The 23322-nt window shown below is 43.4% G+C and overlaps 1 protein-coding gene across 1 annotated transcript in view; it reads right to left on the bottom strand.

Moving 5' to 3' along the window:
• LOC128304211 (glucose transporter type 1-like) overlaps positions 1-22561 on the bottom strand; it is a 47476-nt gene extending 24915 nt beyond the window's left edge. The window contains 11 exon segments of the mRNA XM_053041373.1: positions 263-402; positions 551-754; positions 15476-15598; positions 16676-16765; positions 17063-17250; positions 17326-17604; positions 17699-17823; positions 18905-19161; positions 19559-19696; positions 19782-19947; positions 22470-22561. Coding sequence (XP_052897333.1) covers positions 263-402; positions 551-754; positions 15476-15598; positions 16676-16765; positions 17063-17250; positions 17326-17604; positions 17699-17823; positions 18905-19161; positions 19559-19696; positions 19782-19947; positions 22470-22495 — 1736 coding nt within the window. The 5' untranslated portion in view covers positions 22496-22561.
• Positions 22562-23322: the final 761 nt, after the last annotated feature.

The raw sequence follows: 23322 nt of genomic DNA, 5'->3' as shown, positions 1-23322 counted from the left end.
TTATTTTAGAAAATTTGTGTTGTTGCTGGTTCGCATAATTTTGTTGGTGCGCATAACGCTTATGTCGCCCCCGTGTATGCGTAATCCATCATCGGGCTGATGTACTCATGGTACTACCGTTGACATTGTTGTTACTGTTGTTAGTAAATGTAGATGTGTGTGTTAATGTGTTGAAGTTGTTGTGTAGAAAGCGGCAGTAGAAAGTAAAGTGAACGAGAGAAACAGGGTGGTTGGGGTCGCATGCAAAATGAAATGGTCTTACCTTCCGTTTCCGTGCCTAAACAGAGCTAAAATTTCTTCGAACGTTTTGTTTTTGGTCTCAGGAACCTTTTTATATGTAAATATCCAAAATATTGCTAAAAATACACTAAACGGTAGGAATGTATAATTTTCCAAGGCAGTCTGTTTGGGGAAAAGAGAAAAATAAAAGTATAAGAAGTGTATATAAGTATATTAATGTTGCAAGCATTTGTGACAGTTTTTCTTAAATATCTTTTAAAGTTATGTATAATTGTAGAGTGCGTAATGTATAGAAAGCGAGATAGCATACCTTTAAACTTGGGAAACCAATTCCAACAACGAAGTTCGCCATCCAGTTCACGAGTACCGCGATCGCCATCGCGCTCGGCCGCGGTCCTTGGGAGAACAGCTCGGCAGTTATCATCCACGGTATCGAACCCGGTCCGACGGCGAAAAACACGACGAAGGCCAGCGTTGACACTACCGACAGGTAGGACATCCAGTCGATCATTTCCTGCACATAACCAAAAAACTCCTAAACTATGCGTGTAACAACTTTGGGTTCCCGTATTTAAAAGGCTTTTTGATGGGGGTGTGGAAGTGATGTTTTGTTGGTGTCCGTTACAGTCGTTCGGTTGCGTCAGTGGAAGGAAGAAAGGACGCTAGAATCATTTCCGGCATTTATGGGAAATGGAACGGGATAAGGAATGAATTTGTTTCTTATGTAGAGAGAGAGATAGAGAGAGAGAGAGAAAGTGTGTCGAATAGTTGTTCTATTGCTGGACGAAAGAGTGATCATTGGTTGGAAGACATTTGCGGACATCGTAACGACCTATCCAAACATCGGTAAGAAAAACCCTTTTACAAATTTCACACATGAGCAGAAGAGCGTTAGCCACCTGTCACCTAGAACAATTCTGGACAAATTGATTGACAAGGAGAGGATCACTGAAAACAGAACGAAACAATATCGAAAGCGAGGCTCAACAAGATCAAGAACCAAACACCAGAATAAGGAAATAGAAGACAAAACTATACATCGAAAAACAGTCGAGCAGGAGCAAATTACGCTCGGTCACCTCTTGGGGCAGTCACCGAGTTGGTATTGGGCAGCTCTGGTGAGGTAGGCTGCTCTCTTCAGACTAGTAGCGTAGTATTAATAAGATTAATTAGAAGTAATAATAATAGTAGTTGTACTTGGTGGTCTAGCGAGTACATAAGTGAGATAAAGAGTGGCTGTGTACGTTACCGATACCAAGCCCCCATCGTTTTGTTAACAGTACGCTCAATAACGTTTAATGGGTGATGCACCAACAATACCACAAACTAAAGTCGCACTAAAACTCGACGGAAGATGAACGCAAGAAACACAAGACAAACAGAAACAAACGTAACACGGGTGCGGGTCATCGAGTAGTTCCTTTTTGCCTTGCACTTTCGATAAGTGTTTGTGTGTGTCGCGCGCGCAACGAGTAGCGATGCATTGCCGCACGCTACCCAAGTGCTGCTTTTTTCTTGGGTTGGGTTAAATGATTTTTAAGTAAAAGTATACGAGATAGTAGTTAATAAAAATGTGAAAGTAATAAAATGGCGGTTAGGGGTAGTAAGAGGCATTTAACGTGTTTAACTCATCGCGATCAGCTATGGCTTGACTTTAATAACTGGGTGAAGTAAACGGGTGTCTCACAATTGTCTCGCGGCACGTCCAAAAGCCCGGAGCAAATGGAGCACCCTGTATATTGCGTATATTGGAGTGTGTTTTTGATCGTGTATCTGTACGAGTGTGTCGAGAGTGTTGCGCAACTTTGATGATGCACACACACACAGTGAGTGTTTGGTATGGCTAGAAACCATCCCGGGCGAGGGATGCACTAAGAGGACTGGGAGGATCGCGCAAAGGTGAAGGTACACACGTGAGGATAAATTGTTGATCCTTAATAGCGGGGTATGTTTATTCGTGTTTTGTGGGATGGCTTTGAAGCCACGCTTCGCAATAGCATGACGGAATATGAATTGTGATAGGCAGTTGTGATATGTGTGTGCGCCATCCCGGGCGGACGGCTATTATGAGTGACAGGCGGCTGTCGGTTTTTGTTGTTGCTATGCTGTGATGTGTTGTACTGTCAAAAGCTGAGTTCAAGTAGGCGAGATGAAGGTTTCTTTAGACGCGAAAGACAGGATTATTATGCGAAGAGCAACATTAGATCATTAATGAAAAGCTATCATCATTGAAATACTTTTGTGTTATATTATTATTCATATTACCAATATTAATATTGTTACAATATTATATTATTATTGTATTAAAATATTATTCATATTACCAAAACACACCCGCTCTTCATAGTAATGTATCACTGTAACAGAAGTGAATAATTCAATTTCAAGAGACGGATCTGACCTACAAAAAAGGGCAAAATGTAATATCGAACAATGTTGCGAAAAATAATTGATTAATTACATACAGCATGGAATTGCAATCGTGACCCAATTCGTTGAACTTTCGTTTGCACATTTTACAGCGAAAGGATGCATGCATCTCCGGTATATCCGGTTGCAAATTGGTGTTCATTAATGCTGCACTAAAGTCGGAACCGAATCCCGGCACAATCGACGCATCGATGGAGGGATGGAGCACCATAATTGATGCTTTCTGGCGCCATTTTACACCAAATTGTATTTCCGAATCGATCGGTCAGACCGACAGCAAATCAGCGGCAGGCAGTTTGTTTGTTGTTCAGCCTCCACAACCGGCGTGCGGTTAATTCGAGCGTATTGATTGTTCACAATTTACACAATTGTAGTAATGAAGGGTCCCGAGGTCCTGAAGCTATTCGAATTTTACACTCCGCCCGCGGGGCTTGCGGGGGAAGGAGCGTGAATAACGAAGAAAAAAAAAAAACGGGCAACAAGATCAAACGTCAATAATGAAGTTAATTTGAGGGCACGCAAAATCAATAACACGTGACCGGGCCGCGGTTTTGGGATCGGGATCGAGCGAGAGCCTAGGTGGTATCGAATTACCGAGATTGCACCGAAGGTTTTGATTATTGGTGGAATGACCGGAATTCAATTATTGGCGAGTTCGTAAGCAGCATGTGCCGGACCAGAGCGGGGCCGAAAGGTCGAATAAATAAAGTAATCATAACCGTTATGAATGTTATGAAATAAAAACCATCATCAGTACGGGGTAGGAAACTGAAACTCACGAAAGTAAAAAAAGGGGTTGAAAAAGAATAACTTTCACAATACTCTCCTGCTGGGCAGTTCATTTGGATGGAATCGAATATTAGAGAACTTTTAATGAAAAGTTATAACTGTTTTGTAAACAATTATTTAAACGCAAATTCAAACAAATAGTTGAAAATTAATGTTGTTTCGTAAAAGAAAACAAGAAAATAAAAAAAAATAATAATAAAGAAATGTATTACTGTCCAATTGAATCACATTTCTTAGCTTCTGTTGAGTAATGTTTGTTGTTATAAGAAAAAAACTTTACTGCTCATTTGGAGGTTGTATTGATTTAACAGACAAAAACACTTTCGAGCATGTTTGGCACAGCTCGGTACATCTCTTCAGCAAACGCTTTACATCGTTAAATGATACAAAATTGCATGTCGGTGCGCTAAAGTGTGTCTGTTTGTCCTGTGTTTGTGTTCGGTGTCGACGGTTCACGCGGCGTGTACATTGGCGTGCTCTTTACAAGCGTTCACAAAACATCCTTCGCTCGGTGAGTGGCCGTGTTTGAATGTTTCGCACGCGGGTGTGTATGTGTGTGTGTGTGTGTTTATCAAGTGAGATCATGTGGTGAGCGTGAGAGTGAGGTGATCGTATTATGCATTGCTGCCGGCGTGTAATTGGTGGCCATTTCCCGCCCATCTCGGGATGGTAGTAATTGCTGAGTGTACTTTCCGTTGGTGGAAATGATGCGATGAGAAGGAATGCTGAAGGAGCTCAATCGAGTAAGGGAAGCGGTGGTGTTGGTAGCCGGTGGGTGAGGTGGATTTCCGCAGGACAGGACTTTTGGGTGACTGTCTTTTCGTATTGATCTGTATTTGTTATTTTTGTATTTTGTGAGTATTTTTTTGTGGGACGGGGTTAAAAGCCTTTAAAAATCGAGAAGTACTCCCGTACGTCCTACAAGCTACAGGGGCAAGACGGTTAAATGAACGAACCATTTCTTTTACGATTTTTTTTTGTATTTGTCCTTTCGTGGCCATCGCAACGGCTTATTTTCTATATTAATATGAAACGACAGTGCCTTCTCATTCAGCGGTGGAATGAAAAGGACACAGAGCTAAAGGCCACATGGAGGTTGCCTGGTTGTTCACTTTATGATGGAGGCGCATGGTGTTTACGACGTGAAGCTTTGTCAACTGGCAACTGTTTCGCTTTCCACTTTTTTGTGCCCTAGCTACGGAACCTTTGGTTGCGCCAATGGCAGTGATATAAATTTTCCAAGGGCCTTTTTTCATGCTAAAGTTGAAAAAAAAACAAGGAGATAACATCCGATATGGAATGCTGCGTGGGGCGGTTTGGCATGTGTTCATGTAGGGGTTACACTTTCGCTCGGTTTCCCCACTGCAAAAAAGGAGTGAAAACAATAAGCCGGAAGAGATAGAAACGGATACGCAGAAGCGCAAACACACGAAATAAATGGCCCAGGTAGCCATCCGGTCACCTGGTCACTAGGGGGAAAAACGGTTTACTGTTCTGCATTGCACGTTCGCTGCGTTTGATACGTGCCTGGGATGCAAAATTGGGTGTGCCCGGGTTTTTACAAACCCAGAAACTTCACCTTTTATGCTGATAGAGTAGCAACGATAGTGCGCTGGTGGTGCGGTTGGACAGGTAATATGACAAAAAGATTGTCCAAATAAATAAACCCTGGATGCTGTGCACGATCTGCACCGTGTGGATAGTGGGCCAGCGCAGTATATGCTTATGCTCGGGGAAATCTCATAAAATATTAAACTAGAAATTCTTGCACGATACGATTTGATTAAGGGGTGTTTATTTAAATCTGTGAACCATCCTATCCGCCTGCTTACAGTCAAGGCCCTGTTCTGCTATAGCGAAGGGATTTCAGCTACGTCTTTGGTATCCGTTGGAAAGGGTCGGTATTTATTTCCTTAGTCTAGGTTTGCCTAGTGCAGCATATTGTTGACCGATGATCCTTTAGCCCACCAAGAAAAAAAAGAACTCAAAATGAACTCAAGTGATTGCAAATTGGTTCTTGTTGGTTCTTATCTCACCGGAAAAATAATAACTCTTTCAGAAGAATGGTAACACTATGCTAGGTATTTGAAAATTTAATCTCAATTTTGATACATTGCACCAGCTTCATGATTGCACAAAATAATCAAGCAAAATCAGCAGAATTATTCAAATTGCTTAGATAGCAATGTTTCAGATGCCGTTCTTGCCCAATTTTATACATAATCAGAAATTCTTTGATTAAAACCCAACAACCAAGGAAGCAATAAACATTCCTTCAGCCAGAAAAGAACCTTACACATGCGAGCAAATTTTCTTCTTCTCGTGTGTAGGCAGAATTTTCTCCCATGGGGTCACAAGACACATTTTCGTTGTCTTAATTTTCATAAAACATTTCTCGCAAGAACGCCTAATACGCTACCGCTTCCACACACAAAAAGTGGTTGCGTGATAAAATTATAAAAGTAATATTTCCTGCTTATTTTGAAAGCTGAGACGGCTGCTGCACGGGGATGAGTGAACCGCTTCCCGGTGGAGGTGCAGACTCTAGAGTGAGAGAGAAAAAACAGTCACCTGACGAAATCAGGCGACATATCGTACGGCCCCAGTAGAATAACCTACTCAATTCCCCAAAGTAACTGTTTACCGCGTTGTCTGTTCAACCGTGAAGACTTTATGCTTAGGTTGATGCCTATCTTTCATGCGATGCTTTTCATGTTTGTGCGGTAGTGCTCTCGTACAGTAACCGAGAAAAAGAAAGAAATGAATTCAACTACACACAGTTTTATTCAAAGCAGCCACAATCCGGTGCAGCGGTAGGTGTGGGTGGTTCCACAGGAAATATGTTTATTTTCTGCTTTGCGAAAGCGAACAGTGTGGCAAAAGCAGAACCGAAAATAATAATAACGACCCGAAAAACGGTTATCGTGCTTTTACCACCTTTTTTGTACTATTTTTCTCGCTGTGTTTGGCAACCTCCATCATGCTGCCACACCTCACATCTTGTCTTTACACCCTCCACATTAGGGTGAGTACCAGGTACCAACCGGAAAGGTACGAACGACCATGCGTCTCCATGACCGGAGCTTTTTTCTAAGTAAACGACCATGCGCCTCCATCGGGAAGCTCAACATCTTGGCATAGGTTTCACTTTGTCCCTTTCTTATACCTCCACATGTGTTCTGTGACAATCACAGGGTTTCGCAAACACACTCACACAAATACACACACACACACACCATGAATGTGTGAGTTGTATGTGTGTATGTGACAATATTTTTCTTTTCCTTCACTTCACACTCTAAGTGCTTGCAACGCTAGGAAACGTTCTTCACGTGGAAATTTCTTCTTTTTTTCAACACGTTGTTATTGTTATTGCTGATAAGTCTATATGGTAGCCAGAAAGCAAACATGTACAGCACGCACTGCCCCAGCACATGGAGAGGGGGGGATGAAAGGAGCTAAAGTGCGCGTGGGGTCTGTGGCGGCTACCGTCCTATTATTCAACTCTATCGAGAAAGACTCGTTAATTCCACATTCACCGGGCCGAACGATGCTTTTGGATTGCTCTTGGAATATATTCAATCTCCTTGCGCCCTGCATGCATACATGAAGAAGCCATACTTTATGTTTCCACCTACCCCTCCAATTGGGTGGCGTTCACCGAGTGGATGGTGGATTGTTATTTTATATGGCAGAATCTTCAACATGCTCTCTTCTTTTTCTTCGTTCATCGCTGGGATGTAGTAAATCTCTTCCCGTGTTGGTCGTGTGTGAGCCTACTCAACCGAAGACCGAAGAGCAAAAGCAATCGGTTGCAACGGTTTTGCTAAATTTAACGAGCGACGCGGGCGCGGAAAAAAAGCAAGAAAAAACACATCGAAAGACGAATCCCGATAGGCGAAAGCTATCAGTTGGGAAGTGTGTTTGAAAGTGACACACTCTTAACCTTTCCACTTGCCATGCGAAAGCATCCGAAGGGGGCCAGGTGAATTTACACGCCGCACCGGTCGGAGGGACTATCGTTCTCCTTTCCGGTCGGTTGACTTTTTTCGTGCAACAAACGAACCAGGAAGGTTCCAGAGCAGCGAGCACAAGGGAACGAAGTGAAACTTGAGATGTTTGTGAATGGTTTCGTGTGCTGGCGAATGTTTGCATAGGCGCCGTCAGGAGCCGCATCTGACGTCAATACACGCGGCGACCCCGTGGTCGATCGGTTTGGTTCGCGCAAATGATTCGTTTATTTAACAAATAATTTAATGTACAAATATTTACTGCAAAAAATCGGGACGGTTGGGAACATGTTGCTCAGGAGGAGGTGGAAAGTATCGGTTTTTTTCTTCTTTTGCTCGGTTAGGACATGCGGCAGGTACTTAGTGCAAAGGGCAAAGTGCAAAGCAGTAGATTGAATCAGATTTAATAAACGTAAGCAAGAGAGGTATTAGGGTACACCAAGAAATTCAACAACTACTGGTAGTAAGCAAAGCATTCTTTAAATCTACGATACAACAAAGTAAGCAATAAAATAATTAGATTAAAATGGAAAACTACAAAGCGATTGTAACATAATGAAACTAAACCGTCTTCACGCCACCACTTCGATGCATCATCTGAACGTAAAGTGAGTTGACTGCCGAAGGCCTTACACAATGGCTAAAAATGTACTACTAACATCTATACATTTAAGTATATTATAAACAAATGCAACGGAAAATAGTTAATTTCCTTCACGCTCTTGTTCGGTTGTCCCTTCCCATTTCAATTAATATCCATCATCATACTTCTTCCATCTTCTTTCAACAATTGTAGGAATTTGAAAATCCCGACGGCATTCCGGTCGACTGCATCTCCACCAATGGCATTAACCGCAAGCGCTGAAGAAATGCTCGAATTGCTGCGATTGCAAATGGCCTTCGGGAAAAATGGAATCCACAAAAATGCCTAAAACGTCCTGTTCTTAAGGATTGCAGCATTTGCTACTTCCATCGGTTTCATGCCGATAGGAAAGCTCCCGCCCCACAAAACGATGCCAACCAGTGTGGAACGGAAAGTCTCAAACATAACTTTTCCCGGTGCTCTGGGGCATCGGGAGAAGGAGTTCCACGAGCAGTTCATCCCATCCCCTTAGCGTGGGGGGATGAGACGGAAAACGTAAGGATCCGTAACGAAATTGAAAGCGACACGAGCGATGAAAGCGAACCAAAACTATTTCCCATTGTGCTCCGTTCAAATGGATAATTCTTTTGTGCGGTGCACGGGCGGCAACATCCTTTCGGCAAACACGCTGCAGCAGCAGAAGCCTCCTGAACGTCGTCGTTAGCAAGGAGGGAAGGACTTCTACTTACAAACTATACCCCCGTTTGCATCGAGCCGTTTCAGTCTTACTTCCGCGTTTTGTGCAGCGTCTTACAGCAGAAGCTTGATCATCTTTAGCCCACTGGGGCGGCGGGTGGTGCATTACATTCCTTGCGAACTCACAGCACTCGGTGGAGCTGGAATGGCTTCTTCCAGCTACAGCACACTCCTCCGAAATGCTCCATCAGCTCTCCGGCACACACACATACACACCGGTGTAACGTCAGTCCATTACGATAATCGTTCCGAGCAGTTCAGTGCTTTAATGGGGTAATAATAATTCGCCTTCGTTCTTACAATTTCATCCCGTCTCGATGCACTCCAACGCTCGTGGGATGCATACCGTCGGGTGCGCCAGGAAAACCAAAAAGCAGTGTCGTGTTTCTGCTGTCATAGTTCGTGGAAATCCATCACCTTCACGCGCCCACTCCCACACGCGCTGCCTGGTCGAAATAGTCGAAACTTTTCCTCGAGGAAAATCAGCTAAGACAATGGAACGGTAAGGTTTTGCGCATTGTTTAGCCGTTGTTTTCCTCCGTGCTCGAGAGATGCCCGGTTCCGTTGAAGTTGGCGATGGAGAATAGGAACCGAGGAAAACAAACAAACAAACAAACACACACACACACACAATAGGCCATCTTGCAGGATTTCTGCTTTCGTCGCGTAATTAAAGCTCCATCGAAGTTGGTTGGAGAAAGCGAAAAAAAAAAGTCAAACAACAGAACGAATCACCATCGGATGACGAGCGACTTTATATTGGAGAGAGTTCTCGTCCGTAGCGAAGCAGTGCTTCCAAAGCTGCATCTCGTTTACGTGCGCCTCCCGCCCGGCTGGAATGCATCCTTCTTCAAGACGCGCGGAGAAACTAATCCTTGAACCTCCAACGGAAAAGTTTTCGGAAAACTACATGAAAAGTTGTTCCAATCCCGAGTGGGAGGGTAGTGGAGTTTGTTTCGTGTTGGCGATGAGAAATTGAATACCCCCAATATACCTGGAGCGTCCTGTCCTGATCGGACCAAATCATTGGGTATTGTTCGTGGCAGCTCACGAACGAACCGCTAGTTGTTCATAGAAGCGGGGTGCTTTTGTTTGAAATTGTTTATTGACTGGTTGATGTAATTACATCATCATTACAATGCGAGCAGAAGTCGCTACTAGACATTCGCTAGCAAAAGTTATGTATGGTTTTGCTTTTAGAGTTTCATCTCGCGCTCGGGGTATTGGTAGAATACCAAAACAAAAAACAGGGTATAACAGGTAAAATAACAACAATTGAACTTCTCACAAAAAAATGTAATCCAAAAGAGGGAGAAAGAAAAAAAACCGATAACAAACAAGACTGATCCTTCGCGGAAAGGATTCGAGAAACGGAAATTTACTTGACCCGTGTGGAAGGATTAGGCAGTTGCATGATTTTGAGCGTTACAAAAACACGAAATTCCGGGAGGCACCATTATTGGCGTGCAAAATCTAACACGCATAATGGTGGTTACGCGCAGTGAAAAAAAGGGCCACTGCAAACAAATACTGAAGGATCGATGGGATCGAGTAAGGATGCCCCCGATTATGATGAAGCAGCAGAGCAAAAAGAAAACATTGGTACACAATTTTAGGTCGGCTATGAAAGGCTTGAAAAGGTAACAATTCTATGTAATTGGAAAAAATGTGTTTTCGGAAGGATTGACGAACGGAATTCGTCAGAAAATTGGTGTTGGTGTTTGGATCTTTTGCGACAAAAAAAATCTTAGTTGAATGTTTCGAATACCATGTTCAAAGGGCATCAACATCGGAAGCAAACAGGGAGACAAATTAGTTCAAACTAATTGAAAACAGTTCTTTAACTCCGATTACTTAACTAACATAATTATGATCGAGAGGTAACTCTCCTTCCTATCGTTTGTTCCACTGTTTTTCGTGAACAACTTCCATAAGGCGCAGCGCGTTATGTACGCGCGCGCGTGTGTGTGTGTGTATATAGTTAATAAATATACACTGAAGCGTTGCGTACCAAAGGTCGGGGAAAAAAGCGCAAACGGAAACGTTAAGTATTCGTGGCAATCGCTAGAAGAAAAGGGGAAACATTGACCTTGGAAGTAGAAGCTTCCCCTAGCACTTCCGTGTGACGCTGGAAAAAGGCAAAAGGGGCCGCCAGAACGCAACAAACATATCTCCAAACAACACTTAGACTTTCCTTTTGTCCGCTTTTCCGGTGGGTGGAGAAAAATCAAAACATTAGCAAGTGGGCGAATCGCCCTCGGCCCGAAAAAAGGGAACCACCATGCACGATGATATGAACACTGGACGGCGAACAAAAAAGGGGAAGAAGAAACAGGAGTCAAGTGGGGTGGTAAAGTACCCACCTCGGGCTGGGGGGAGCTGGCAGAATGGCAGCAATTGGCTACACGCAGTTATGCTTCCCTTAACCGGAAGGTTTCCAACCGCGTCTCCTTCAAGACAACTGAACCGTGGCCATTGAAACTTTCCCAATGTGTGTGTGTGTGAGTGTGTTTTTGGTTCGGCGCCGCCTGTAGTTAACGCTAATGGATGTCATTAACACGAAAAATAGCACCGTCCGAAGTTGGCCCGGAACTCCCGTGTAGAGAAAGCAGGGGCCCCAGTCCCCATGCCGCCGGATGTTCCCAAAACACCTGCCAGCTTTTCCGTACGACGTGCGAGCGGGAAACGTAATTTGCTTCCTGCTACTCACTCGGACATCCTCGCACGCTCACAGGTGGGACTCCTTACGCTCGGTTTACACGCCAACTGCCGATGGTGGTCATCGGAATTGCGCTTTTCGAGCTGTGCGAGCATCGCCGAGCAGGTGGAATTTAGCACAAGGAGGGAAGCAAATACACACACAGTCACACATATCCAACTAAATTACATTCACTTCATTATGGCAAATATTTGTGGCACCGGATGGAGGTCAATGTGCAAAACAGAAAGAAAAGAAAAAAAACATCCCCGGTGTAACGGTTGGTTGCGTTGAGGTTTTCCACTTTCGTGTGTGTGTGTGTAAATGTATCTTTTTTAAATGGAAAACGAATTTTCCACCAGTGAGTGAGATTGGATTTTTTTCCACCTCTAATACGTTTGGCTTGGTAGCTGTAGCTGACAGGATGAATTTTCCACCGATAAGACAGGTCGTCTCGCTCTGTTTTTCAACTGCCAGCCGGGCAAGTTTGTTGGCAATCTGGAAAACTGAGCTCCCTCCTCAATCTCGTACACCCCTCCCCATGGCACCGAATGGGGACATTCGGCAAAAGGGCACAGTAATAATGTCCTAGCGTGTGTGTTTTTCCTGCCTAATCGGTTTCCAAGCTACCGGGGAGGGCAAGTTTTTGTTTCGCACCATGGTGATTAGTTTTGGCTTTCCTATCGCCTCCTTGACCGTTCGTTATCCTTACAGAATGTTCAAACCGAGGACTACGATAAAAACAAACACGCACACACACACTCATGCTTATTGCCAAACAATGGTTACAGGCACAAATTACACAATGGCGAGTGGGTAGTTTTTCATTTTATACCGGACACTGCTCTCGTCGGCGAGTAGTCCTTGAGGTCGGGCGTGATTCGTTTTTAATCGAGCCATGCCCACCTCTTGCGCCAAATACGTCGACCAACAATAATGATAACTTGTATCTCTCCAACCCGGGAAGGTGTTGGACGACATGCGAACCCATGTTAAGTCGACCGGAAAAACATGCAACAGGAACTACACAACTGGAGAGTGGTTCGGACCCACAGCCCTCATGGGACACAGTATGTGAGTTTGTGCCTATTACTTCCGTTGTTCGGTTTCGGCTTTGACTGTGAATGTTTTTCATGCACGAACTTCCAAAACCGCCTGTGCGTGGGTGAGTTAGCTTCGTTTCGTGCGGAGTAATGACAGCAACAAGGGTTTAGTGTTGTCACAGACACCAACAAGAAAAAAAAGGACAGACGAATGCAACCTCACAGCAAGTTCGGTGCAAGTTCTTTAATTAAAGTCTAATGAAAAACGTGACCACATGTGCAACACTTGCACTCGGTCCTGCTACTACGAGTAAGTTGAACAAATTGTCCATAAGGAATGAATGTGCTGCTGTATTGCTCTAGGGTTTGTGGATATTAAAAGGTATGGACAATGTGAAGGAGAAACTTTTTTTCTGTCTCTCCATGCGACACAAAACGCACTGGCTTGTTCGAGAAGGTGGCGAAACCTTTTGGTCACAATCAGTGCTGCAGTCGGACGTACTGGCGCGTTACCAGTGTGTGCCAGTGACGCAATATATTGGGATCCATGTTTTTTTCGTTGTTGGAAAGTTATTCCGGGTTGTGAAACTTTGTCCAGAGAATACCACCGGTAAAGTGTTGCGGTAAAGCCAGCATGGTGTGCGGTTTAATTTGTGTGTTTTTTTTTTGGAAATTGTTTTTGCCATGCCATGCCATCCAATCTTTCCTCTTCTTTGTATGTGTGGAAAATTGAAAGGGAATAGTTTCATGAAATATTTCATACTAAGAACTGGACTAGACACTTTGGACAATCGATACCGAGCATTGTAAAATGAACTCTTTGTAAAATGAACTCTCTTGACAAGTGAATAAACAGTATCAAACAGAACGGCGCCCGAGACACACAGTCCTTTTGAGTGAAGTAGAAAATATACAAACTTCGGTATCACAGCCAGTACTTACGTGAGAATATCTCTCACATTTTGAAGCCAAATCAGTGGTCACGTTTAGAGCGCCTTCCTCCCTCCGATGCTTTCGAAAGAAAGATCTTAGTTTTCTGCACCGCTCTTCGACGCTGATCCTTTCCAGGATACATGCCTCGATCGCCTCGATGCCATCGTCGAGTTCCTCCAACTTCGCCACCGCGGCGAAGTAATCTGCCTTGTGCTTATCCAGGTCTTCTAAGGCCTCCGGGATTTGATCGGCGTCATCTCCGGCGAATTGGGCTTGAAAGCGTTCGAGGGCACTAATATTGTCCACTGCAATCCTCCTCTTCAACTGAACGGCTTTAATTTTTTTGTCCATGGCACAGTTAGTTTACACACTCACGAAACGAACAAGCGAAGCCGATAAAAAAAAACGAAACAAACGAAGCGACGCTAGCAACAAAATTTGGGCGCAAATTTTGTATTGTAATGGCGCACTATCGTTGGCCGTTGCCCCTGATGCAGGGCTATGCGCGATGGCGGTAGAACGACGCGAACGATTGGTCTGCTAAATGCTCTTGATGCAGAGCGTTAGACCGAGCTCCTGATGCAGAGCGATGGAAGAGAAAAAAACTCCGTGAATCACGAATCCGGTTCGAAGGACCAAAATGTGAGAGATATTCTCACGTAAGTACTGGCTGTGATACCGAAGTTTGTATATTTTCTACTTCACTCAAAAGGACTGTGTGTCTCGGGCGCCGTTCTGTTTGATACTGTTTATTCACTTGTCAAGAGAGTTCATTTTACAAAGAGTTCATTTTACAATGCTCGGTATCGATTGTCCAAAGTGTCTAGTCCAGTTCTTAGTATGAAATATTTCATGAAACTATTCCCTTTCAATTTTCCACAGTATGGAATATTAGAAATCGTTGCATTTAGTTCTGAAGGTAACGTTGAGTACATAAAAAGTATTTCAGAATAACAACTAACCTAGCTTACGGCGGAACCTCATTAGAACTAAACAAATGTAATGATAAAAACGACCTCCTTATAAAACAACATCTATACAGAGGAAACAAACTTTGCATGCAATGATCTCAAGAAAGAGTAAACATATCGAAAGCATTCCAAAGCTTAAAATAATGTTTTCAAAACAGGAAAAAAACAATGCGCATGCAACAAACAAAAGTAGACAAAAAAGGGGGAAGAGAAAATATTTCAACTCAACACATAACGGCTGTCAAATAATTACTACAAACACCCAAAACCAACGAAAATATCGCCCAGCGCGGGGGAAAGAACTCATGAACGGAATGTGTATCAAGTAAACAAACAAACAACCGAAATTGGAGTAAATCGCACGTACGAAATCAACACAGAGAGAAGGAGACAAAGAGAGAAAGGGATCACTAGCAAGAAGAAAACAATATCAAAAGAACGGGTAATTATAAAACAATCAATCAATCCAAACAATCAAGAGCAAGAGAGCGAGATAATATTGGATAGAACAACAACAAGAAGAATGGGACAACAAACATGTGGATAAAAAGAGTCCATAGCAATAAGAACGTAAAACGTAAACGGGAACGGATTATCGCATTCGCAGTTTGTGATTGAGGGGTTAAATAACAGGAAGCGCGTGCCCGTGTTTCCAATGTTTGGTTTTATGTTCAATTTCCAAAGTAAAAAAAAAAACCCGTACCGAATAAAAAAAACACAAAGGAAATACGGGCAGCACGCTTTTCTATTTAAATCCTATAAAATATTTAAACGTTTAGTGGTGAATGGTTGCATAAGCATGTTTTGTTTTGTTTTCCTTGCTGTGAAATACCATTGTGCAAATATTCATCACTAAACGTTTTATTTCAGCCATATTTTTTATTATAAGCGAGAGGTGCTTTGAAGTGAGCACTTGGGGTACTTGGAGCCCTTACTTTCATGTACATCGCTTCAAAACAACCTCCCCATTTGTTGGCTGGTGGTTTTTGATAATGGAAGTAATTGTGACGTGTTGTACTTGCCTTTATTAAAAACGATATTGTTATGAATATTGAGAATATAAACATTCCACCTAATCCATACAAATGCAGCGTTCGTCGACCGGTTCTATCCATTAGCGGTATTGATACGAGTGTCATCACAACCTGCCGGAGCAAAAAGAGGAAAAAAACACCCGAATTATAAGAGAATGCATTTAGTCATATGTATGTGTGTGTGTGTGATGTCGGGGAAGAGTTAAATAAAGTACAGCTTTTTGATGCATGTTTGCGTCGCCAAAAGCTTTTCCGAAGTGCCGCGTTTTCTCGCTGCCTTTTTGCACCACCCAAAACCCCGCTTTTGAGGTCAATTTGAACGAGCCTCGAACAAGTACGAGAGGGGTTGGAACTGTTTGAACATGGCAGCTGGTCATGGGCGTGAGTGTTACGGTGTTGCGGACTTGGTTAGCCACCGTCATCCGATGGCCTTGTTTCCGTCCGTGTCAGTGGTTGTGGTTTATTGTTTTCATTCGGTTCGACGCGTTTTTTGTTTGGTTCTCTCTAGTTTTATTGGACGCATTTTCACAACCATACTTCGTGGCTGATTATTTATGCCCGGCTCGGTGTGTACCAAGCACGAGTGCAAAACAAAGAAAGAAGGCGAAAAAACCTCCAATTCTAATATCGATATTGATGCATGGGAATACGAGCCCACACATCCACAACAGGGGAATACACACAACACGAGCAGTAAAAGTGCAAAAATAGAACCTCTATTGATAAATGTTGAGTTTAAATTGAAATATGTTCGACCAGCTTTCGAGGTTATGTAAGGGCGAGCGCATCAATTTCGGCAAAAGGGTCCGGCGTTTCATTTATGGGATGCAAACACCGGAAGACCGGGGTCAATGTTGAATGTTGTTCGGGTAATTGGTAGCTAGTGGTCATGTGGGATGAATACACCATTTTTATGTTGTTGGCTTATGGCACAAAAAAAGCATCTAATCCAGTGCTTTACTAAGCGGGCAACTTTTATTGCCATATCCGCCAAAAACGAACCCAAACCACCATTGCCAATACCGGGATCAATAAAACAGGCTAATGGATCGCGTAGGGTGTGCATGTGTGTGTGTGTGGTGGCAAAAACGACGGAGTTCCGGTTTATCGGAGTGACATTTAAGCATTGCACGAAGGATTATGTGTGGTAGCGACGGTGTGTTAAGCCGTTGTTTTGCAACCATTTACCATTATTGCACCGATTCCTATTGTGGCGAATTTAGCACTTTCTTCCGTGAGACCCGAACTCATGAACAGTGACGTTGAGTAATAGAATACCTGAAAGAGAGAAAAAAAGGAAAAGAATTAAACGATGGATGTTATTGGACGGAAGAAGAAACTTTAAAACATTTATTTAAAGAGTATTTGCAGTAGAATCTACTTCAAAGACAATAATGTGTAACGCATTGCATACTATTAGGCGCTTTTCCATGCAAATCCTCTTTTGTAACTATATCAAATACGGCTAAAAGCATGCAATGCGTATAACAATCCAGGAAAAAAAGATCTCCTTTAAGAAGTGAATGTTGTCTCAGTGCTGTAAAACTGTGCCCATTCCATGTACGCAATACTTACGGCATTAATTCCACTAAACTGCTGACTAAGCTGCATCACAATTCCGATTATCAGCGGTGCCCGGAGCGTCGGCGAGCAGATGAGCTCTATCGTCGATATGCTGCTCTCGGATTGCTGGGCCCGTTCTTCGGCCCGCATCTCTTCGATGTCCTCCTCCACCTGGTTCGAAGCCCTGAGCCGGCGCAGAGCTGCAGTTAGGGAGGGGAGTCGCATCTTGTTACAAAAACCTGTCCCCTCTCTAGCGTATGTCAGGTTAACCTTACCTTTCCGTGCTTCTTCCTCCCATTGCTTGGTAATTAGTAAATATCTAGGTGATTCTGGGCAGATCGGTAGTAGTAGTAATTGCAATACAGCTGGACAGATGGCTAGCCCTAACAGCACGGGCCAGCCATCATTAGTTCCTAAAATTTGTTCTATACCCAGTACTTGCGATAATAGTAATCCTACGGTCACAGCCAATTGGTTAACGGTACCTAAACCACCTCTTAAATTTAATGGAGCAATTTCAGATATATACATTGGTACTAACGATGTGTTTAAACCTGCAACGAGAGAAGGCGGGACGGTTTAACGGTGAGCAGTGAGCCAAAGCAGGGGTAACTGACGCATCCAGTCAAGAGTTCCGCTGACACTTACCACAATTGACACCAATTATAAATCTTCCGAGGAATAGCATTTCATAGGAATGACTCATCTTCGTGAATCCCATTAGGCATGCACCGGATATTCCCAGCACGTTGTTTAGCAGGAGGCCACCCTTTCTGCGAATCCGATAGCGAGGGAGAGAAAGAAAGGAAGGCGCATTAGAGGAAGGGGGTATGGTATACCGTTGCATGATTTTGAACCTAAGCGAGAGCACTTAAGACGCCATCAGCTCAGTCTGGTGTGATAATGCTGCACTGTCTGTACAGGAACGTAACCCGGAAGTGCATAATTAATGCAAGCGGCTGTTTGATTTTCAGCTTCAAATCCACGTCAAAATCAGGCGCGCCCATGAGCAAATGTTTATCCTTATCTCGCGGTACCACTTTAAGGCTACCAATCTGATAGAAGGCAACTGAGTAAGACAGCTTAACGGTGCGGATTATCGGAAGCAACCCGAGTGCCCTTTAATTTCGCAGTTCCAGTGACCCGTTAAAGACCCATTAAAGGTTGTGCAAACAGCGCGCACATTATCGGCCCGAGGGCTTTGTTTGGTTCACGTGCTGCATTTGCATTTGCCCTGCACTGCACGTCAGCATCATCGTTGGGACGTGTCCTTCGCTCCCGATAAACAAACAAACAAACAAACGCAATTGGGCACGGTTCATCGATCGAAGATCGTCCATCACGCAATGTGGAACCGAGTGGTGGTTTGGTTGAGATAAGATTCATAAAATAGCTCAATTTATGAGTGTATACGGAGCAACCGGATAGCTATCTGGCCATCTGGACATTGGGGATAGGTTTTGCATGATCAGCAAAATGTGCCGGCGACTGCCGGCAGTAGAGAAGAACTAGGGTGTGGATGCGGCGCAGCGCATAAAATACAACATGGAAAATGGAAATGAAAGCTAAACCATGCATCCTCCCGACTGGCTCGGGCACAATCGCTGGTGGTGGAGTTGGTTTTGATAAGACAATTCAATTATGAATTATTCACAAGATGCTAATCAATCAGCTATAGCACAGTGAGGAGGATAAGGCTGAAGTTCAGTGACGACTCACTCCCCTTCGCGCCACATTCGCAAACACGCGAACAGGCATACTGAGGCCCAGTAATAGGATGGAATAATTGGGTCAACTCGAAAACCATGACCGGCAGAACCGTTAGCCATTTCGGGGGGCGTCTTTGGATCGTACCTGCCGAACCGGTTGGCCATCCAGCCACCGCTGAAACCGCCGAGCATGCCGCCGATCGCAAAGATGGACACGGCGACCGAGTACAGCTGCTGGATGAACTCCTCGCTGATGTCCTCACCGTACCGGTCCTTGTACACATCCTTCATGAAGTTCTCGATGTTCACCTCCGGCGCATTGATGACGCCGGTATTGTAGCCGAACTGGAGCATACCCAGCACGGCCGCAAAGATGGCGTACGTCAGGAAGAACGTCAAACCCTGTGTAACAAAAAGATAAAAAAAGTTGAATGTTATTTCAACTGAACTAACTAACAAAACTACTTCGATGTACGATTAGAATAAGTTTAAGATTTTGCAGCGCCTGAAGGCGTGCAAACATATTTACATTTAAAATAATGATTGTACACTTTCAGGCGTTAAAAATGCAAAAATGCTATAAAAACCACTTAAACACTAGAAAATAAAAACAAATAGATAAACCTAAAGGTATTGTAATTATAAATCATTTTTATATAAATATAAAATATAAACAAAACAAGAAGAAAGCACAAATCAAAACAAAATAAAAACACAAACAGAAGAAACGAAACATCTTTATTCATCAGAAACTGAACATAAATAGGTTTTGTTTTTGACACTGTTGGTTAACACTAACTTGCTCCAGCAATCGTAGCTTTCGCCGATGCGTATGTTCCTCCAGCCGATCAACGTATTCTCTCAGCTCTTCGATCTCTTCCTTCACCTGTTGTACTGTATCTAGTTCGTGTTTTATTGCTACCATATCACGTTTCACCTGCGAACGAGACAAGACGTAGCGCCGTGATGAGTTATCGCAATTGCAGTGGGTACGAGCGTACCGATCCTCATCGCATACTTACCTCGGAAACTTCCGTCTGGCAGCTCTCCACCGATTTGGTGAGCTCCTGAAGTTGGGTCCGTATCTCGCAGAGGGCGACCGTCGTCTCGAGATGACGGTCACCCCGCTGCAGATCGTCTAACTTTGCCGACAGATTCATACTCATCACGCTGACTTGCTTCTGCAGTCTGGCAGGAGTGCGCAGGAATGAAATGCGGGCGGGGGCGGAGAAAAATGCACATATTAGTATTTATTTCCTTTGCTTGTAAACCCCGGACAACATCCGGGCAATAGCTTCCGGTGTGAGGCGGAATATCAGGCGAAAGGGATAGAGAGAACGATAGAGAAGTATGGTGGCGTGACGGACAGAAGGCAGAACTAGATGGGTAGAGCAGCGATTTTCATTCAAACCGTGAGCGAGTGAAATGTGTGGGGACGTGTGCGAAAATGACGAGCCGGTTATGAAAAGTCATGAGCTTTCTTTTTCGCATTATTGTTATCTATCGTTACCGTACGCAGAGTGCGCACAGGGAACGACTCCGTAAAGCACACGGTGGCGCATATGAAATGGAGGTGGAAATGGCTCACAAACGGTGGTGGTGGTGGTGGTGGTGAAAATGAAGCGTATTTATGGAAAAGGCCATCAAACTATACGATGTGAAAAGTTTCCTTTTTATTCCGAAACGAAAGCTATGAATGTTGAGAAGTAGTTTGGTGAACATGAATATGAAAACTTAAAGTTTTGCCGTTGAAGAAGGAAGATGTTAATGTGAGTGATGAGTGATGAGAAGTGTGTATACCATGATGCAATGTAATGGGGGTTTGTAATAAAGAAGAAAAAAGAAAGAACCGAAATTAAGTAACGAAAGTTTCTGAAGCTGTACTTCTGCTATAGGCAAGGAAAGGAGAAACAAATATTGAAGAGTACAAAGTCAAACTTAGCTAGAAGGAGTCAACAATCACACGATACAAGAGTTCATTTCTATATGAATGTGATAATGTGTAGCATTCGAAGCATAAATTCTTTTGTCAAACTTCACGTCTTTTGTGAGTTTTGAATCATTCCCTGCTTTGAATTCCCTATTGCCCAATTTCCCGTCAGCTTTGAGGCGGTCTTTCAAACGTCGGTCGTAGTTGGGCGCAGTAGTAGCGGGAGGAGTAGTGAAAATTTATCATTTTATCCAACAATTTGTCGGTTGGTGGTGCAGTTTTAGTGTGTATTTTGTGAGCAAGATGCAGTAGCAGCAGCAGCAGCAACAGTAGCAGCAGTGACGGTGAAGAATTGTAGAATAAATGCAGCGCCGAATAATTCCGTTCTTTTAAAAACGCGTTTTACAAATGTTTACGATTGACGTACTCCAACACCGATGTGGGTAGTAATTATTCCAAGGTTAAATTATTAGCACAATTGCAGGGTACCGGGTGGGTGTGGTTCGAAAATTTACACGAAACAAATTTTCCAACAGAGCCGTGGAATGATGTTTTGATGCTGCGCTACTGATTGAACAACGGAAATCTCCTCCTTTGCTTCATCTTCCTTTATGTACAGTAACGAAACTTTGTTTTAATTGAAGGCGAAACAAGTCAAAACAATACTATTTGATACACAAACGAAGACGTTATGCAACTATATGGAAGGGAAAAAGCTCTACCGTAACCGAAATGAGTCTGCAAATAATACGCTACGCTGTGAAAACAAATCAATAAAATAATATTTACAAGGCATAAATACCAAAGAGTGTGTATGGGGAGAGTTGACCGGGTATGTATGTGTATGTGTGTGTGCAAAATGGGATGGCTAAGATAGATTAGTGAAAAGTGGTGAAGGACAAGAATCCCACTCGTACTGTGGTGATTTATGCATTCTTTCCTTCGCAAGATGCCTAAAGCTTCGGTTGCTGCTGTTCCATGTGGTCGAAGCATGCCGTAGCACCAAAGAAAAACAAAACGAATGTAAAATCCATTCATTTCTACTCTAATAGCACAGAAACACAGAATAACTTATCTACAGAAAACGGTACTAAAGCAATACGATTTATCGAAAGAATAGATACAGCCGCAATAAGAGAGGCAATGAAAGCAATCCCCCCCCCCTCCCCCCACTCGGTGCTCGACTCGGTTGTCATCCCTTAGAGCTCCAGGTCGGAAAAAAAATGATCGTAGCTACCCATGACGTGACCGACGTTACTGGGAGTGAAGTCACACACTACAGTACAATACAACCAATATGTCGCTTTCGCAAGGAACTTAAACCGCGCCATTGGAACGAGACTTTGTTTGCCGTGAGCAATGCAATATAAACAATCGAATAAAGCAAATAGTAAAACGATAGAAAGAAAAACCAAACAACCATGGACAACCGAGTGGTGTGTCAGTGTGTGTGTCGTGTTTATGGAGTGGTGCTGGTCGGGTGCAGCAGTATGACGGATGGATTTATGATCGTAACTTTTTGGATAGATGAATTGCTCCATTTTCGAACCACAACCACAACACGAGCAAGGATATTCGGACGAGGGACGATCGGTTTTGGAAACGAAGTAAGTAAAAAGAAGGAATTATTGGGCAAGAAGTGTATCGTGCGGCTTTGCATATCTGTCTACGCGGCGCGGTCGGGGCCTTGTATCGTCTCTATTGTTTTGTGTTGGAATTGGGAGGTAAACACCGAGACTCGTTCGCTCGGAAGAAGAGTTGTTGATCGCCGTTTACTTACCCGTAAGAAATATCCCCGTACGACATTTTGAATTTTGCGAATTCTTTGTGCGTTCCTCGATTTGGCTAGAGTACTATGTTTGGTTATCTTCGCTTCTCCGTTCGAATCGCGTTGGTTCAAGTTCGGGGGGAAATTTTGGGTTTTTCTATTGCACGTGTTCCGATCTTGTCTATCGATCTGCTGTGTTTCAATGTTTGCTACTGCTGCATCTGCTCACTGCCTCAACCGTCTTTCGTATCCTTTTATGGGTTTCGATTTCTGATTAAATCATATTTACAGCACCACAAAGGTACAATAATTTCTCGGGGGCAATTTTGTCAGACTTGTTGCTGTTGTAGTAATAAATCAAATTCCTTCGATTGCTTACGAATAGTCAATCTTAATTTCGATAAGCGATGTTATGATGTAAAGGAACTTTAATTTGTATCTTCCGCATTCGATTCCTGCATTCACACCAAAAACCCTTCGTGGCACGATCGTTTCCTTTTCTTTCTTTTTTTGACTGTGTCTTGCCTACTTCGGTTCAATTCATGACGTTCTGCGAAAAAAGGCCTTTTTTCAAACCTACTTCCGGGAGCATTTCACCATTTCTATCTCACAGAGATGACGAGTTGCGCATGAAGGTGTGTGTTTGTGTGTTCAATTTGGTTTCAATGAACGTTATTTGGTCGAACCCTTGGAATGGAATGCGAGAATAAGCAAATGCTGATGGTTGGTTATATTGATTCGTTTGTTTGCTCTAATCCCATGAGTGATTATGCACCCGGCAATGTCGAATGATCACCGTGTACTGTGCGGTATTTATATTAGCAAAGGTTATGTCCCTTTCTGTGCGGTCGTTTCGTGTCTTTTG

Source organism: Anopheles moucheti, chromosome 3 (assembly GCF_943734755.1).
Source record: "Anopheles moucheti chromosome 3, idAnoMoucSN_F20_07, whole genome shotgun sequence".
Classification (NCBI taxonomy): domain Eukaryota; kingdom Metazoa; phylum Arthropoda; class Insecta; order Diptera; family Culicidae; genus Anopheles; species Anopheles moucheti.
Note: the sequence above shows the minus strand (reverse complement) of the source record. Positions and strands in the feature narration are given on the sequence as shown.